The sequence below is a fragment of the Microtus oregoni genome, unplaced genomic scaffold (assembly GCF_018167655.1).
Source record: "Microtus oregoni isolate MIOR12 unplaced genomic scaffold, Mior012 000019F_ref0000042, whole genome shotgun sequence".
Lineage (NCBI taxonomy): Eukaryota > Metazoa > Chordata > Mammalia > Rodentia > Cricetidae > Microtus > Microtus oregoni.
The window spans coordinates 31,981,517-32,001,131 of record NW_024543078.1 but is presented as its reverse complement, the minus strand read 5'-3'; the positions used below and the strand labels follow the sequence as shown (position 1 = coordinate 32,001,131).

The window sequence follows — 19,615 nt, the reverse complement described above, 5'->3', positions numbered from 1 at the left end:
CCTCAACACGTGGATGGTGACATGAACACACACCCATGCATGAAGCAAATAATTAAAAATGCTGTAAGATTTTTTAAAAAAGAAACCATTCTTTAGAAACCCAACTCACAGAGAAGGGTCTCTTGTGACATTTGCTGTTATGGAGATAAAGGAAAATTGTGGCTGTAGCCTGGGCAAATAGCAGTGCACAGTGGGCCGTTGTATGGCCTGTAAATTAGTTAAAGGGAAATTCATGAAGAGGCTTATTCTAAAACATTGAATATAAAATGTGAATGTTTCCCAGTGAGCCATTAGCGGGGAGTAAATGGGAATATTCAGAACCCAAAATTTCATACTTCGTCTGCGAGGTAATGACAAGTCCGTCACCTACTGGCACTCATCGACCCTCCGACATTGCAGCCATGACCTGTTTGCATTCCATGACAGTGCACTTGTTTATGGTACACGAGTTAATAATAAATCTCTAATTTGGGCCCTCTCAGACACTGCAGATCACCAGCCTGCAGCAGCTCAAGAAATTTATTACTGCTGCAACTCAAAGACTGCAGAACTGCATCCCTGTAAAGATTGCTAAGTGGCAGAGGCATTGCTTGCATGCTAGCTGGAGAGGTGATTCAAGTGTCAGGTCATTGGAGGTGTGGTGGGCTGCAACTGTCTCCTCTGAGCTGAAGCAGCCCGTCCCGGAGGAGGAGGGAGGGGCTAAGACCCTGGAGCTCCAGAAGCAAGAGAGTCATAGATATGTGCTCCAAGGTTAGAGAAAGAGTAAGCCACCGCTGTGGAAAGGATTTACTGCAAGTAGTGCAGAGCCCCCGGGGGGGGGGCACCTTAGTGCCACTGCCCATGCTGGGGTTGGCTTTTTAGTGGTGTAGCCTCTGGCAAGTCACCCGCACCCTTGTAAGTAATCCATAAGCCAAGTGGCTAACCAAGACAGACTTGGAAGGAGCCATTTATTTTGTGTGCCATCAGTCCCTATCTGGGATGAGTAGGCTCTTGCTTGCGTCTTTCCAGGACAAGCCACACAACACGGATATCTTATCTTGACAGTTGGCTACATAACTTTGGGAAAGTTCAAATAGCATTTTTGGAAAGAGTAGCAGAAGAACTCACCAAATATGTCACAGGTCACCCTCATGGGACCTACCTTCCAGAAGCCAAGACCACGGTGCAGGCAGAAGAGCTCTCTCTGCACACGGCCATCACATAGGCTCACAGCCAGCCAGCACTGGGCAGAGAAGAACCAGCCTTGGCCTGAGTGTAGTTCCTTCACCATCACGTGACTGACGAACCAGTTTGGGGCCGGTCCACTACTGTCGTGCCACAGGTGGATTTTCTGGAGTAGACCCAGCTGGTTAGGGGTGCTAATGAAGCAAAGAAATGTCTCATGGGTCATGTGTGTTCAGCACCTGTAAAAACCTCACCAGCTCTGATCTGGCCCTTCAACACCGTGGTTTCCAATGAGCATTGTGACTGGTAGGGGCACACAGGCCTTTGGGATCTACTGTAATGTCCCTTTATTATCATCAAGTAAGCTGATGGTTTTCGTTATTCACCAAAAGCACACACGCACACGCACACACACACACACACACACACACACAAAACAAGTGGAAGATTCTAGAAATAAATGATCCCTAGGTTTTAAAGTTTCATCGCACTGTGGTGTTCCAGCCATTCTACTTTGTTATGATTAATTGATTATCTTGTGCTGCGCCTCATGAATAATTCACACTTTATCTCAGGCCTGGATGTCAAAGAACAACCAAACAGGTTCAGGGTTCAGGGCTCTCTGCTGACTCTGGGACCCACTGTATGACCTGGAACACATCTCTTGAAAAATGCAATGGCTATAACTTCCTTATACCAAGTCACTGGATCTCCATATGTCTGTTCTAATATGAGTTAGTCTGACGTTAACCTGTACTTTCCTCATAGAAACAATGCCTCAAAATAATAAATATAAGTAAGTTATAACAGACATTATACATTTTTCCATGAGAAAAACAGACTTCATTATTTTCATATTTTCTAAAAAGGTCACCTCTCCCTTGATAAAAGACCTCTTCCCCTGACTCTATCACTGGGATGTCACGTAGCATTGCTCTTCCAGGTTTGGGGTGGTGGCACTAATGAATTTAATCAGGTTTTGTGACATAAAGAACACTTATTCTAATACATAAGCTTAGTAAGCCTCCACCTTTTTTTCTGCCTTCATCCCTCCCCCCCACCCCACTCCACCCCATGTAAACAAGCCGTGTTAATCTATCCCATATGTCATACATGCTTGCAATTGCAGCCCCCATGCAGCATAGCCAGGAGGGCAGTTGCAAGTCCAAGGCCAACCTGGTCTACATAGTGAATTTCAGGATGGCAGTGGCTACGTAGTAAGTCCCTACTTTTAAAAACAAAAGCAAAACCAAAACCTTCCTAAAATTGTAGGTATGTAAGCCAAGTTCATTGCTCTCTGTGCTTCATCAGCAAGCATTCTCCTAGGCCTGATGTTCTGAAAGCCGATGTTCTCTATGCAGCAACTTTGTGGTACCCCATTCTGACCAGCCCCTTTCCCAAAACATGTGGTTGGCAGTGTCAGGAGTACCTCAGTATAAAGGTGTGCCTGGAATTCCTTCCAAATAAGGACATCTCTGGGCAGCAGAGTTCTTTGGTTTCTGAGAGTCCATTTTCACCACATAAAACAATGAAAACCTTAAAACAGACACAGAAATGAGAGCTGAGGCTATGTCACTGAGGGTGTGGAGTTCTGTAAACAGTGTTTCCTTGCCCTGTCCCAGCTCCCTACTGGCTGGTCCCAGCTTGAGCTCAGGGACTGTGGGGGACTTGCATGGCTTGCAGAGTCCTCACAGACTGGGGCTGACATCCTGCAGTGTAAAGGCTCCTCCACGAGCCAGTTCGTCACAAACTTGTCTAGAAAAGCAGGAGCCCCTTTGGAATTCCTCAGCCTTTCTCTTCAGCAGGGCAGAACGCCACAGAGGGCAGCATCTCCTACCCTTGGCCATGGTGGCTGGACTGGGCCTGCAGGACACCAGAGTGGGTCAAGGGCTGGTGGGTGGAGTACCCATGTCCACAAGGAGCACCCTAGAGAACCACATCGACTACACATACCACTCTCTCAGTATCTGCCACTCAGAATGCTTCAGTTTTGCTGCTTAGTGACTTTAATCTTTCATTAAAATAATATTAATTTCTTGTCTTTTTTATTGTTTTTGTTTCTTGAGACAGAGTTTCTCTGTGTAACAGTGCTGGCTGTTCAGAACTCATCTGTAGGCCAGGCTGGCCTCAAACTCACAGAGATTATCCTGCTCTGTCTCCCAAGTGCTGGGATTAAAGGCGTGCGCCACCACAGCCTGGCCCGTCTCTTGTATTTTAAATCCTTTTCTAGTCCAAAATAATCTTTTGCTTTATAGTTACTATTTTTATTATTATTATCTTTCTTTTATTAGACTTCTGAAATTCATTCATTTAGTGTATGTGTGTGTGTATACAACATCAATTAAAGGTTTTACATTTTTTTTTTGTAGGGACTGTGATTGCTGCAGACATTTTGCAGACTTTGACACATACCTGGATCATTTTGGGGGTGTCTAGCTGTCCCATAAGTCTATGGGTCAACCCTAGAAAACATTACACTGTGATGGCTCCTCTCTGGCTGTTCCCTTTCAGATTGCTAGGCCTATGCTTATTCTCTGTGTGCTTGTGCTCCCTTCCATATGAATTTTAGAATCAATAGTTTCTGTTCCACAAGGCATTTTTCTGACATTGCAGTTGATTTCATTGGCTTTAATCTCTTTATATGTAAGTTTTTTTTTTCAGTAAAATGGATAGTGTGTCTGGGTGTAGTAACTCACCTTTAACCCCAGCCTTTGGAAAAAAGAAGCAACTGGATTTCTGAATTTGAGGCCAGCCTAGTCTACACAGCAAGTTCTAATACAGCCGGGGTTATGTGGTGAGATCCTGTCTGAACAAACCAGTGAACACATGCAAACAAAACAAAAGCTCAAATAAAACAAGTAATGTGGGCATAGGAACAGATCAATTCACACTGTCATCATAATCATTGGTTCTATTGATTTATAACAGTGAGAAACTAGTTGTCTCAGCTGCTGCATAGAGATAGCTATGGCTTATTTAGGTCTTTTATGAATATTCAGCAAATTCTTTCCATGGTGCTCCTGTGGGTGTTAGGTGCAATCACCTTAGGTAATCACCGTTTGGGGACTGGTAGGAGGATCCTGCCTCCAATCATGTGCACTGGAAGCCACTGACTCCATGTGGATGAGTGAATCCCACCCTGATCATGAACCCGACGAGCTGATCTAACTCAGCAGATCTAATTGTTTTACATTGCTTTTGGACAAGCATGTCAAGAACACACAGCTCTATCTTCTGGCTCCTAGGGGAGGCCACACTCACTCCCAGTCCTGTGGGTTCCATAAAGCAGACATGTTTTTAGAAGAAGGTGTATCAAGCACGCCTGGAGAATTCCTGGTGCATTTGTAGCACACATTGCTAACCCACGCCTCTGGATGAGTTTGTTCCTGCCTTTGCCGACTTCTCTTCCATAGCCCACCTTGGCCTAGGCATTTCCCTGGGCTGCTAGGTGGAGACCTTGACCCCCTGACCATTTCCTCTTCCTTCCCACATACAATCTCATCTTCATCTGATTCTCCTGGGAACTCTCTACCCTATCTCTCAACTCAGCCCTATTCTCACCTTGCCCGAAGGCTAGCCTGGGAACTTCTTACCCCTTTCTCACTAGATCCTTCCCTGAGGTGGACCATGGATTCAGTGTTAACTCACGGGAGTACAACCCAGTTCTCAGCATCTCAGAGACGTTTTTTCACCGTGGAGGCAGAAAGGGTGAGGGGAGTCCAGGGGCAGGAGGTGCGGGGCCTATCTTAACAAATATGCAGGGGAGAGGACAGTGGAAAGGGTAGATAAGCGTCACCTTGACATTACTATGGGACAGTGGTCACAGGTGATTGGCAGGGTAACCAAATCATCTCCTTATCACTTCTTTGCCCATCAGGCTCATCTACTCTCCTAGACCTCACTAAAAGCCCGTTAGGAGTCCATGTTACCTTTGATGTAAATTGGGCTGGTGACCGGAAGCCAGTGTCAACAATGACTGCATACAGCTGGTGGCCAGGCGCGGTGTCTCCTTCCAGAAAAATACAGCCAGGTTTCCTTTTCTTGTGACAACCTATACATCTGCTTTTAGTCACCAGGATTCCATAAAGAACTAAGAGAAACACACTGAAAATCCCAGGAAGCAAATTATGTGGGTCACTGGAAACAAAGAGAGAAAAATACAGGGGATTTCTCATGGGAACGGGCATTCAGGACGACGCATTAGCTCATCCCAAATTCCCAAACTCTCGTTGGTCTTCATGGGCATGTCTCTCAAACATCGGATACTGGCTGAGTGGAAGGGGACTCTGAAAACACAGAGCTGCCTGTGGCCAATGCCAGGCATCCCACAGCCTACAGTGAAGCCCCAGGGGGCCTATGATGATCCAGCTGAGGTGCCAGAAAGCTGCACCCTGCGGTCTAAGGAACTTGTACTGGGAAATTGAAAAAGAATGCCAGATACTTGCCTAACATATGTGAGGCTCTGGGTTTAATCTTTAGTAGTAATGAAAAAAAAATGGAAGAGAGACAGAAAGAAAGAAAGAAAGAAAGAAAGAAAGAAGAATGTCCCTCATGATACTGACATGCCTCATGATACTGACGTGACATTCTGTTCCCTTCCTGCCTCCCCAGCAGGACAAGACAGGAGATGCTCCAAAGGCTTCCGTGTGCCTCTTTGCATACCCCTGCCCCCGGGAGTGAGGCTGCTCTACTCTACTCGCAGCTTACACTCAACTCGTCCCTGGTACTCAAGCACCAATTCCTCCTGGAGAGCAATCATCCAGCCCCCTCCTCTGCAGATCCACAGGGAGTCGTCCGTGTAAAGTTCCTCCAGCTGGACCTTAACGTACCTGGATTTGGGCTCTATGGCTATTTGACAGAATTGCAGTGGGCCCATGCTGTGTGGGGATGCTACCTTCCTAGTCTCCTGCCTCATCCCTCTGACTTCATCTAAGGATGATATACACTCTAGGTCCCCGACCTGGTGTCCTCCTTTCTGCTTCCAGACCAGAATCAGACCCAGGTCACACTTGCTCTCAGTCCCACTTCATGAACTTGAGATTCCTGGCTTTAGTTCATCCTTCTTATTCCTACATTTCTTCCTGGAACCACTCAGATGTCACCAGTGCTTTGGGGCGACTTCAGGTGCCATTTTCTATCTGTAGTAACTCCACTGTCCCACTTCTCCTTGTTTACCCACAAATAATATTGGTGTTGTGGAAAACCAGGACTGGAATTTCTGTACGGTAAGTCCCGAGAATTGGTTGACTGGGAACCTTCTCTGGGGCAGCATTGGTTGTTAGTAACTAATGACTACTTGCTACCTATTGGGCCCACCAGCAAATCTACCAAGTACCATTCATAAGGGAAGTACAGTTTCATATTCCACCAATATAAATGCAAAAAATATTCAAAGAAGTTTGCCGTCAATGCACTCATATTCCAAACTCTGAATAAAGTTTTTCACTATGAAACTGGCTATGGTAACTTTTAAACTTATTTAAAATATGGCAGAAGTTCATGGTCGTTTGAATGGGAATGGCCCCCATTGACTCTGAATGCTTGGCCATAGAGAGTGGCACTATTAGGAGATGTAGCCTTTTTAGAGGAGGTGTGGCCTTGTTGGAGGAGGTGTGTCACTAGGAGGTTGGCTTTGAGGTCTCAGAAGCTCAAGCCAAGCCCAGTGTTGCAGTCTCTGCCTGCTGCCAGCCGATCAAAATGTAGAACCCTCAGTTCCTTCTCCAGCACCATGTCTGCCTGCACGTTGCTATGCTTCCCACCATGACAATAATGGGCAAAATCTCTGAAACTGTAAGCCAGCTCCAATGTTTTTCCTTTATAAGAGTTGGCATGGTCATGGTGTCTCTTCACAGCAATAGAAACCCTAACTAACAAGGTTGATATTAGAAATGAGGCTATAATATTCAGTATAAACCAAGAAAAGCAATGCGAGTATTATTTTGGATTGCTGTAAATATTAAATAAATCAATAAAAATTGACCCAGTCTCCACTGAAATATAGCTGAGGTTAAAAGTAGAAAGATACCGGATTCCTGGTGTTTATAAAGCTCCTGTCAGTCGACATAAAGTATAAACAGTATAAACAATAATATGACATAGAAGACAATCATTCCTCACATCTGTGCTCCAGAAAGCAAACACGTTACGTAAGCATTACGCATAAACTCAGCGGAGCATGCGCGTCTCTTAAGCGGACACTAGAACATGAAATGAAGCTCTGCTTTGGAGAATGGCACTCACCTCCGGAACTCAGAAATGCTGCTCACTTCCAAAGTGGCATTCAGCTTTCTTCTGAGGACAGAGAAAGGCGCCAGGTGATGGTAGCTAGAAGGGGAAAACAAAGCAGAATAACTGATGTGGGCTAAGTCCAGCTGTTTGTCACTGGACAAAAAAAGCTGGAGAAAAAGAAGGAGCAGCCATTCCGTTGTTATGATGTGGGCCAGTTTGCCATGTCTTCATGTGTATCTCTCTGAGGTACTACAGAGTTCCAAGTCTGAGTACCGGGAGTCAGCTGCTTTGGAGACCATACTGAGCTGTCTTGCATCGGGAAACACTGCCACCTACAGGCAGGCGTGGCAACTACGGTAAAAGCTATTCTTGTAAAACAAAACTGCCTCCCCTTTATCATCCTGCAGGTAGTTTCTCTGTGTTCTTTCTTTGTGCCCCCTGGCTCTTGGGGAGGGAGTACTATGTAACAGAGAGCAAAAGATTGCTTTCATGTAAAAGCAAAGAACACTGGAACACTGAAACTTTACCAGTAACTTCCCATGGTACCACATGCTTGCAAAAGGTTACTCCAAAACAACATGGTGTTGGCACAAACAAGAGACATGGAGACCAGTGGGTTTAAAGAGAGAATCTGGATATAGGTCCGCATAACTTTGGCCACTGTTTTTAGACAAAGATACCAAAAGTGTACATTGAAGAAAAAACAGAATCTTAAAAAAAAAAAAAAAAACAGTGCTGAAAAAACCAAGCACCTACATGTAGAAGAATGAAAGTAGGTTCTAATCTACCCCCATCCTTCATGAAAATCAATTCCAAGTAGATTCAAGATTTAAATGTAAACCCAGAGATTGTAAAGCCAGTAGACAGAAAGGTAGAGCGTATTCTGTAAGACATAGGCATTTGGGAGGGCTTTCTAACTCTAGCTCCTTAGAAAATAAGACCAACAATTGACAAAGGGAACCTCATGAAACTAAAAACCTGCACAGCAAATGAAACTGCCAGTTGATTGCCGAGGCAGCCTACAGATTAGAGGACAATCTTTGCCAGCTATTATCTGGAAGGGGATTACTGTCTAGATAATACTTTTCTGGGACTCCTGACTGTGAGAATGAGGGTCTCTGACTCTTGTGCCTGCTCTTAGGACTCTTCCCCTCCTGTTGGGTTGGCACTTCCAACTTTGATATGATAACTTTTGCTTAATTTTGATATATTTTATTTTGTCATTTTTATTATTATCTCTTAGAACTCTGTTCTTTTCAAATAAGAGATAGAAAGGAGAATAGATTGTGACCGGAGGAGAGTTAGGGAATAACTGGGAGGAATAGAGGGAAAGGAAGCTATGATCAGAATATATTGCATGAGAAAATAATCTATTTCAGTAAAAGAAAAATGAAAAAAAGGGTTATGCAGAAAAAAATCTAGCTATGTGAAGAACTAAAAAAAAAAAACCCTAAGCATTAAGAAAACAAACAATGCAATTGCAGATGGGTTATGTAACTGAACAGAGACTTTTTAAAAGAATAAAGGCAAGTGAGCATTTGAAACAGCATTCAAGACCCTTAGTCAGCAGGGAAGTTCACATTAGAATTGGAATCCTATCTCCCCTAATCAGAATGGTTGCTATCAAGAACTCAAGAGACAACAAATTCTGGAAAGCTGTAGGAAGAAGGGAGCCCTTATTACTGTTGGTAGGAATGGAGTTGGTGCAGGTACTCTGGCTAAAAGGAGAACCTACTGTAGATCCAGCCACTCTGAGCACAGACCCAAAGGGCAGCACAAATGAGTGGACTAAACCGAGCATTAAATTGATAAATAGTGTTCACTTAATGATACGACCCAGATATCTTAAGAAGGCTGCTTGTGTCCATGCAGAGACTTCTCTTTCCGCTTGAAGTTACTTTTCTGTCCCAGTCCCCTCATCTGCTTATAAAGGCAGGGACTGTAGCAGTAAAGAATCTGCCTGGACTGCTCTTCAGTCCCGAGAGGGAGGGGGAGAGGAGTGGGGGGAGGGAAAAAGGAGTGGGGGGAGGGGGCGATGTGTGGGAGGAGGGGGAGGGAAATGGGGAGGAGGCAGAAACTTTTTTCAACAACTAAAAAAAAAATAAACAAAACAAATCTGCCTGCCTGACTACAAAGCACGTAGTCACAGCATGCCTGCATCTATCTATGGTAAGGATTGGATGGACTCATAGGCTCATCTGCAGACTCACTTCTCAGTGGGCACCAGCAACTACCTACAACATGCCCGTCCATGACAGGTGGCTCAGACGGGATGCCCAGCAGACAGCCCCTGTCCTTGGGAGCCACAAGACTGACACGCAGACTGGTGTATCAGGCCCAATCTGTTAAGGAGCGTCAATCAAGACTGCCCAGCTTTCGTGAGAGGACACCTCTCACGGAAGGTCCCAGGGACAGACACAAATGCAGGCGAAAAAATGGAACCAGTTGTTAAAACCCCCAGGCTTTCCCCCAGCAGGAGACTCGTACCTACAATTGACTCTCTCAGGAGAAGTTCCGGGCTGCGGACAGGGACCTTCGGATCTCCACTCTGTCTTGTCCCAAAACACACACTGGATCCACTGGAAATGCACTGTGTAGTTTACTGCCCCAGCAAGGTATTTGTTTGGAGGTCTCCTGTCATAATCAGCGTCTAGCAGGGACAAATACCCCACATCGGCTCCTAGAAAAGGGGGTAAAACATATCAATAACACATGTGAACTATGCAAGGAACATGCTCCACCCCAAATGCAGGTGGAAGGGCCACTGGGGATAGACAAAGAGGAAGGACTGAAAGGTGCACCAGGTTCTGTTTTTTTTTTCCTTCTTTGGGGGATTTACAGTGAATTAAACATACCAAGGCTTTCATTTGTAAGCATTAGAGTGCAGAAAAATGGAAAGACAGTAAGAGCTAGATGACCAGGAAATCTGATACTGTGCTTCATAGAGATGTTAGGGAAGACAGACGTCAAAGGCTTAACACGCACGCACTGACCTTTCCACGGAAGAGCAGGTATATAAATGTGCACAGTCTGCTTATCCCAGAAGTATACCTGCTTCACAAGAAAATCCGAAGGCGTGGCCTTCTTGGAGAACCTAGGGGCAAACAAGAGGTAGTGAGACAGCTTGTCCCCTCTGTGTAGACTTATGCACTTTGTGATGATCGTACTTATCTCTAGAAACGGATAGTTAGGGATAGTCAGGGCTAAAAAAGAGCCAATGTACATCATTCTCTTGTACACTTAGCCCCTTAACTCCATCCCCTCCCATATACAAACATAACACTTTCCCTTATATCTGTAAAGAACAAGCCAAAACCCAAACCAAACAAAAGCTACTTATGAAAAAGTAAGAATAATGCCCAGCATAGAGCATATTTGTGGCATAAGGGCAAAGACCTGGCTGCGTGCTGAGGCACAGGGCACATGTGAGCTTATTTAACGCTTCGTCGCGATACCAGGAAGAGTGGGGGTTGGCAGGTAGAGATCAGAGCCTCTAACTACTCAGGTAAAGAAAGTTCCAAGCACCTCCCTTTTGTATGTGACTTTGAAGGACTAAGTAAAAAAATTGGATTCTTTAAGCAAATAGATGCCCAATGGCTCAGCTCCCTTGGCGCATAGAGTCGAGCAAGGGAAGGAAGACTCAGCTGTTTGTGGAGCCTATCTGCCCAGCAGAGCCATGACAGACACACGACTGCTCCCAAGTCCCCGCCAGCCAGCCAAGGACTTACATGGTCAAGCAGATGCTGTAGTACGGTTAACATCTGCCTAAACACATGGGACTCCCAGGACAGAAGGACACAGAGCTGCTTCTCCCAGAAGACAAAGCTCCTCCCCATCTGCCACTCAGTCACTACAGTGGCTTCTCGCAGTCTTTTCTGCCTGAGAGTCCAAAGAATCTCCAATAGCCTCTCCACATAGTCTAGCCGCTGCCTGAGACATCTTACATGCTCAACAGCTCCGAGAGAGAGAATTAATCGATCAAGTCTTTTGGAAAATATAATTTGAATACATTTTTCTCCTGGGGGAAAACAAGAGAGAAAAGAAGCAAGGGAGGGAGGGGACAATAGAATAATTCCTGTCCAGGTCTGTGCTGTTGCGTTATCAGACTTCTAAATGGTGTCATACTATGTATGACCGAAACTCGGGTGTTTCTCAGTTTAGTTAACAGGCGGGAATCTAACTTTTAAAAAAGCGTGGAAGCTCAATTTCTAAATAGATTACCTACTTATATACATGTAGGCATATATATAATTTCTTTGACAATGACCCTCGTTATTCCTTCAGAACTAATCCACCTATCTGCTCCCCTTCACACACCTTACTAGCAGCATGACGGGGAAGGCTCTTCTTCTGAGCTTCAAGAATTTGATGCATATCTGTAAGGTTTCCTGGGGTTTTTCAGAAAGCCCAGTAAACCGGTGGAGGTTCATCTCATCCCGAAGCAAGGTGAACACAGTTGGATATCTCTGGTGCTGCCAATAGGAAAGAGAGCAAGTCAGGCGGTTTGTCTTGGGGAAGGCAAATGCATTAGAAAGCAGCCAGCCCAGCCTAAAGGCAGCAGAGGCAGTGGGTCAGCTGTCTTTTTTTTTTTTTTTTTTTTTTTAGGAGGATGGAGTCTCTTTATTTCCGTATGATATTGCCATTTCAAACAGTACCAAATGCAATCAGTGCCAAATGCGTGGTAATGAAAATGTAATTTTAAACATTTCTCTTCAATCTTCAATATTATGCTTCCAGACTGTTCCCTCGGGCATGGCCCCCTCCGAATGGTATCAGTTATTATACTGCAGGGCGCTTCTGCTGTGCACCAGCCGCCATCTTGAGTGCTTAGAGAAATCCTCCTCCTCCCCCACTGAGCTGACAGGGAAACTGAGACACGGAGGAGAAACCTGTGTAAGGTCGCTCAGCATCTAGGCTGCTAGGATGGACAGACTAAACACAAAGTGCCCAGATGAATTTAAATTTCATGTAAATAACACATATAATTTTAGTATAAGCATTTTCCACAGTTTTTAGGGAATGCTTCGACTAAAAGGTGTTTATGTGCTATTTGAAATTCAAATTCATCTAGGAAGTCTCTATTTTTACCTACTAAACCTGAGAAGTCGTAGCTAGCCACAAGCAGACTCAAAGGACATCTAACTAAGAGCATCAGGGAGCTCTTGAGGCCACGAACTTAGGGGCACATCATAGTGATGGTAAATAATGACATAAGTTTACTGAACACTTTCTTATCTTGTGTCCCCAATATAGACATTTCCCTCAACCCTACCAAACTGTGGGGATTAATCTCCATTGTCAACTCAGTGAAAACTAGAGTTACCTAGGAGAACAACCTCTGGGCATCCCTGTGGGAGACCCTCTCCCTTAGGTCAATAGAGTTGGGAAGACTTTCCCAATACAGTTAACACTGTCCCCCAGTGGGTCGGCTGTCTTTACCAGGTAGTCTTCCTCCCCAAACTCCACGGTCACAGGTGTCTCCAGCCGTCCTCTGAGAATGGGGCTTCTGTCCTTGCAGCTGTAGAGTAGAGGGCTCACCACGCTGCCCACCTTGGGGAACAAAGAAAATGAAGCCGACAGTTGGCCCAAAGGAGAAAAGCAGATAGGGATGGTGGCGCACACCTTTGATCCCAGCACTCCCTGGAGGCAGAGGCAGATGGATCACTGTGAGTTAGAGACTAGCCTGGTCTACATAGTGAGTTCCATGATAGCTGGGTTGTGTGGGGAGACCCCATCACAACAAACAAATGAACAAACAAAACCAAAACAAAGCAATGAAAAGCAGGAAGTGAAGTCATACTGTCCAATTCTGATCAAACAAAATGAGTTTAACGAGATAGGCAGGCAGGATTTGTGCGGATGTGTGTGTGTGTGGGGGGGGGCACTGCTAACACTCCTTGCATGTTTTCCTTGCTGAAATGACAGCTTTTTTAAGTTAAAAAATTATTAAGAGCTCTTATAAAAAGAAGTATCTGGGATGGGTGTGGTGGTCCCAGCACTCAGGAGGCAGAGCTAGGTCGGTCTCTCTGACTCCAATGGTTGCATAGTGAGAACCTATCTTATGAAAAAGAAAAGGAGGGCAAGGAGGACAAGGAAAAGAAGGTGGAGAAGGATCTGGAGGAGGAGGAAGAGGAAGAGGAGGGTCCCGCTGAGCTGAGCTAGCTGGGAAGGCAGAGGGTGGAGTTATCATTGTGCTCACTACTGCTATGCCTGTCCTGCCCCACGTGATTCACAGACCCAGAAGCCATTGTGGATTCTGAAAGTAGAAGGTCATGTCAAAGTGCAAAGACCTTGGAAGTCCCTTCTGACTTCCACACCCCCAATGTGGGACAGACCACATGCGCCTCTCTGTTAGCGTGGAGGAAGAGAACACTCGTGGCTCTTCAGAAGCCCCTTCTCAAGTTTTGTTCTGGTTGAACTCTGTGTTGGTTTTAGGAACAGTGAAACTTGCCTGAGCCATGACCACTCCACCACATGTTCTGGCCCTAGACTCCCTGACAAAGATGGGAAGGCGCCACGGTGAATGCTGCGTGGATCCACCTAGCAGAGACCACGGAGCCCTAGTTCTGCTAAGATTTTTTTGGAGAAATTTGTAAAGACAGAAGACCAAGACTAAAAACAGAAATCCTGATATTTGAACAATCAGGCCATGATCTCTGGGAGCCTGACTTCAGACACCTGAGACATCTTAGGTAAACAACTAAAGTTTAACTCTTAATGACCTATGCCGCCTTCGCCCAAATGGCCAGTGTCAAAAAGGAGGACTTGTTCTGGAAGCTGTACTAATTAGGAAGACGGTGAGAAGGCCGCCCACCTATTCACCCAGCTCATGACCCCACATAAGGCTAAGTAAGCACTCCCCTACCACCCCCTCCCCCCCGGACTTGCCCACAGCTCCTTCTGTGGTATTGTCTAATAACTCTTTCCTTTCTCTCTCTGGCCTTGTCTCTGGAAAATACCTTCTCGCCACCGGTCTTCTCCAGGCCACCTCGGACACAGCAAAAGTGATCTTTAGCCACTTCAAAGTGGCTTCTCTTTGGAAACAAGGACAATGGGCAAGCATGCCAACCTATTCTCCTTTCTTATGGAAGTCGGGTCACTGAGCATTTGAAGCCGCCATTAGATGTGGCAGAGGCCTCGTGCCATACCTGTCCAGGAGCTCGTCCCTCTGGGTAAGGGCTATTCATGAAGAGCATGAGCTGGCTGATGTAGCATGGGCTTTGGGATGCCTCTTGAGCAGGACGGCGCAAGGCCAGCTCGCCAGGGAAATGGACCCAGATTAAGCCCAGGTTCTGACTAGACTTCTGGAAGCTGTGATGGAGAAGGGTCCAGAACTCCATCTTCCCAGCGCTTATGTGAAGTTGATGTTGGTGGCCCAAGGAGAGACAGGTCTGCAAACACAGGAGGGAGGGGAGGACTCTTGCAAGATGAATGAGCAAATGGGTACAAAACACCAAAGGCAGTAACACTAAAGGCATAAATGGTTCTTCCCTGTTTGAGTGCATCTCACTGATATTTTATTAATTTCTTAAAAATTGCTAAGCTTCCTGGTGCTTCTCAGTTCATAAGCAGAGTTTTGACAGTATGATGGCTTTTCAAGACCTTTAGGCCGGTTGGTATGTACACAAACCTAAGCTTTAGTACACGTTCCGACGGAAGACATTTTCACATCTGCATGTGAACAATGATGAAAAAAGGCCAGATTCAAGTATAGGATTATTTGATCTACAATTTTCAAAGCACTGTGATAGCTATTAGTTAAATAAACCAGCAAGCTCGGGTGGATGGGAAGGCAGGGAAAGGAAAGCAATGGACTTCTACTACTAACTGACTGCTTCCTCGGAACACTGCCATTTTATCAGAATAAAATAGCCAAGACGATGTCTCAAAACCATTGCAGCAGAAATAGATAAAATAGACATCTTTTTTTTTTTAAAACAGTCATAGCTCAGCAGGGATACTTTTAAAGCTAATGTCTCCAAGCAATCATTTGTGTGACTTCATGCCATTCTGCAGAAAACAAAGTATGCCCCCAATTCCCAAAAGATCTATCCTAACACCGGACACACAACACTGCTGCCACAGAAGACTTAGCATTCCAGATGAATACTCCAAGTACTGAGCTGCCACCTAGAACCGTGGCTCAGCTCTCAGGAACCAACTCTAAATTTTCAATGGGAAAAGGGACATATGTATGTATGTGTGTATGTATGCATGTATATATACTGGTTAGTGTGTGAACGGAGCAGCTGTTCATTTTGTTTGGTGTGTGTGTGTGCATGTGTGTGTGTGTGCATGTGTCTGTGTCCATGTCTGTGTCTGTGTCCATGTCTGTGTGTCTGCTGGGGATGGAACCAAGGGTCTCATGCATGCCAAGCACACACTCTACCACTGAGCTGCACCCAGGCCTGTGGCTGCATTTCTGTGGGTGGATAGAACATCTTACTAGTAACATGTCAGAGATGATCTTCATGCCTTCTTCCTGCAGAGAGTCCTCCTTTCTCCTGTCTTCCTTGGCAGCTTCCCAGACTCCAGAGATGAGAAGGATAAGCTCAACTCCCAGGTTTTTGTTGACCAGCAACTTCCTGGAGAACGGACCTTGGGCTAGGAGTAACTGTGCATATTCAAGGATGTGCACAGCGCTCATAAAGCTCAACTGCAGGGAAGAGGGGATGGGGTTAGATGCTCGCTGGCACATGGTGAGTAGACTTTTGCTTCTTTCTCTGTTACTAGGTATCAAATGATTCAACATGGTGTCAAGGCAACAGAATTCAGTTCCTGTTTGGTATTAGGTGATGAGTGGACACCATTCCCAGCAACCATTTGTTCTAGGATGCTCAGCTTCTTCATTCACACAATGACCAAGGGAAAGCAAAAGGTCCCTTAGAGCCCTTTGTGCTTTAGTATGGCATGTACTTTTTAAAGAGCATGCCATAAATCCTGTGAAATATTGGCCCCAGCATCATTCCATATCCTCCATTCTCTCCATTACCCACACATAATCTGTGCTTAAGATGCACTGGACTTTTATCAACCCCCAATAACTAAGACTTCTTCCTGATACCAAGCATATTCCTCTACTGGTAATACCTTTGCCCTCTGTTTGCCTAGCAAACCCCTCCTTCTCGGCTTCCTTCTTTATAAACCTTCACCATGCACCATTCCAAATGCTTGTGTAGGCAGAGCGGGTGGGCTACTGTCACCACACCCTTGCCCACCTTAAACAGTTACCCTTCACTTGCAGCATTTAAGAAATTAGTGCCCATTTATTAATTCTTTGAAAATTTTATATATAGACACTATGTATTTTGATCATGTCTCCCACCCACCCTTTCGCCTAATTCATCTGAGATGCACTCACAGCTGCCTGACGTCCTCCCAGTTCCATGTATGCCGCCTGTGTATTAATGGGTGAGGGATCATCCAAGAGAGCGTGATCAATCCACCAAGGGCCACGCCCTTAAAGAATCTGACTCTTTCCTGGAAGCCATCAGCTGTCCACAGGGCTGTGCATACTCATGAGCCCCTCTCTCCTCCAAACAACATTTGTTCTTGCATTCCCTCTTAGGTTCTTTTTTATAATGGAAAATCTCAGATATTGGTTTTACCTCTGAATACTTCACTCTATGTACTGATAGAGAAGGACTCATTCTGAAAATGTGCTCCCCATGCTACCATCAAGAGCCGCAATTCTATCATCCTCATTTTGCAAGCTAACAGCTCCTCACATCTACTGGGGTTAACTGAACAGTTGTCTGTGCTGCAGAGGGCTTGTACCCCTTTCCTAATGACAGGGTTGTTAGCAGAGCTTTTTGATTTTGAGACACAGTTTCTCTGTGTAGCCTTGGCTGCCCTGAAACTTGCTCTGTAGACCAGGCTGGCTTCGAGCTCACAGAGGTTTACCTGCCTCTGCCTCCGAGTGCTGGAAGTAAAGGCCACCATGCCAAGCTAACATAGTTCTTTTCTGTTTTTTTAAAGGATGTCTTTCTACATTAATTTCATTGATCGGTGTCCACAAGACAGGGATTAAACATTTCCTTCTCTGGTCTTTAGCAGCTTCTAGCAACTGTTATAGAAATATGTGTGGTGGGATGAGCAGATTCTGTTTTCTGGCAGTCACACTTTTTAACCAATAGTGAGCAGTGGCTTAGAAATAGCTTTGAAAATGAAATTCTCCCCCAAAGTGCAAAAGTAAGCTAGTCTGGAAGTGAATTTATTTTTGAAATTTATCTGTATTTATGTGTACAAATACATGTTTTTTATTTTGGTGTGTGTGTGTGTGTGTGTATGCATGCATATGGAAGAACTCTGGATATCAATGATAGGTGTCTTTCTCAGTCACTCTCCATCTATGTATGTATGTATGTATGTATGTATGTATGTATGTATTGAGATAAGGTCTCTCCCTGAACATGGAACTTACCAGTTTGCTAAACTAGCTGACCAGCGAGGACCAGGCCTCTCCTAGTTTCTGTATCCCTAGTTCTGGGATTATAGGTATGAGCTACTGTGCTGAGCTTTTTACACAGTTGTTGGGGACATAAACTCGGGGTCTATGCCTGTGCAGGAAGCACTTGACTGGTTGAGACATTCCCTCAGCCCTGGAAGAGCATTTAAACTACTTCCAGAGCTAAATCAAAATAGGGTTTTAAATAAAAAACTGTCATCCATTTAAACATATAAAAGCATTATGCCCAATTTTGTGCTGCACAATATATAAACAAACAAGCAAAAATATCAGGAATGGTTACTTCAGAAATGGCAGTTGTGTTCAGCTTCATTTCTGGGAGACGCACGACAGGATTGTGGCGAGGCATGGGTTGATCCGTACCATGTCACCCTCCTGAGCCTTCTGAGGAGTCATGTCTGGGCAAAAACTCCATACTCCAGGTCCTGGAGTCCAGCTGAGGCCACGTGTGCAACAATCAAGAAAATGTGTGGGATTAGGCTTGTCACTTCCAGAGTGACATCAATGACACGTGGCACACCTTAACTGTATTCTTCTCCTCTGAACTGGGGAGCCATAGAGTGGAGATGTCAGATGTATGAGAATAAGGAGGGTGTGATTGTGTCTCCATGAAAGGATCACTCAGAAAACACCTTCTCTGTGTTCAGTCACTTGGACACCAGGGCTTTTTGTTATAGCAGCTAACATTACTTTAGTACAGCTTGCACCCTGGGAGAAGGAGTTTAGAAGGCAGATGTGCCAGTTCAAGTGCTATGTTTATGTGGAGTCAGAGAACTCTGTCATCAGACCCCCCCCCCCACCCGCCGAGGGCTTCATGGAGGTTATGGCATTTGAAACCATCTTTGATAAGAAACGAGTTTTTCGAAGGAGCAGCAGGAAGAAACCTGTTCCAGGTTAAGAGAAAACTTATTACTTCAGGAACATGAGAAAAACCTAAAGTGACAGAGCATAGAAGAGATGGCTTGCAAAGGGAGACACAGAGATACTGAGCTGTGTGCCATGTGGAGAATCTCAACCTTCTCTATAATGTAGAGAGCCACAGGCATATTGAGTTTCATGGGACATGAATGTGTTTTATGAAGGCAGATCTATAAGCAAAGAGGAGTGTGTGGTCAGCCTTCCGATTTGGCCTCTTCATTAAAGATGAAGAAGATGCATAGGAGGAAGAATAGGAAATAGACGGCACGGCCACAGTGTCTCTCACTCATTCTATTCTGCCTCTCTGTTGTCATGGCACCCACACTCCAGTGAGAGAAAGAAGAGCCCTAACGAAATGTGCAACACAGCTGCTCAGAACACAACTACCAAAGGAAGGAGCCCAGGCAATAAGAAGAGAGGGTGCAAGGGAAGCACTTGGGCTGAGTGTCTATGGATTGTTCTCAGTTCTCTGCTGAGCCAAAGGCAGGGCGCGATAGGACAAGTTATGGGCCAGAATTAAGAAGTGTGATTGGTTGAAGGGCCCAGGTGATGAAGGTGAAGATCAGAAGCAGCCAAAGCATACAGGCTATGGTGAGCTGTTCGTGTGTCCCTGAATGTGAACACACAGCTGTAGAATGGTATTAAGAGAGGGGACGTGACTAACTGCTTTAGGCTTTTCCACAATAATGCTCTGCCTGCTGGTTGTGGCAAATGTTATAAAGGTGTCAGAAAGGAAGCAGAGAGTGTGATGAGCGAGACACACAGCCTGGATGAAAAGATGGTCGGCATGTAGGTTAGTGCCGCGCAGTAGAGATGGAAGAGACAGGGAGATTCGAG

General features: G+C 45.2%; 1 protein-coding gene across 1 annotated transcript in view; it reads right to left on the bottom strand.

The window, feature by feature from the left end:
• Positions 1–19,615, bottom strand: part of Pkd1l1 (polycystin 1 like 1, transient receptor potential channel interacting) — a 122,126-nt gene that overhangs the window by 44,052 nt on the left and 58,459 nt on the right. Inside the window, 10 exon segments of the mRNA XM_041668800.1 lie at positions 1,142–1,358; positions 2,594–2,700; positions 5,094–5,301; positions 7,405–7,488; positions 9,880–10,072; positions 10,386–10,486; positions 11,710–11,858; positions 12,823–12,942; positions 14,541–14,783; positions 15,839–16,048. Coding sequence (XP_041524734.1) covers positions 1,142–1,358; positions 2,594–2,700; positions 5,094–5,301; positions 7,405–7,488; positions 9,880–10,072; positions 10,386–10,486; positions 11,710–11,858; positions 12,823–12,942; positions 14,541–14,783; positions 15,839–16,048 — 1,632 coding nt within the window.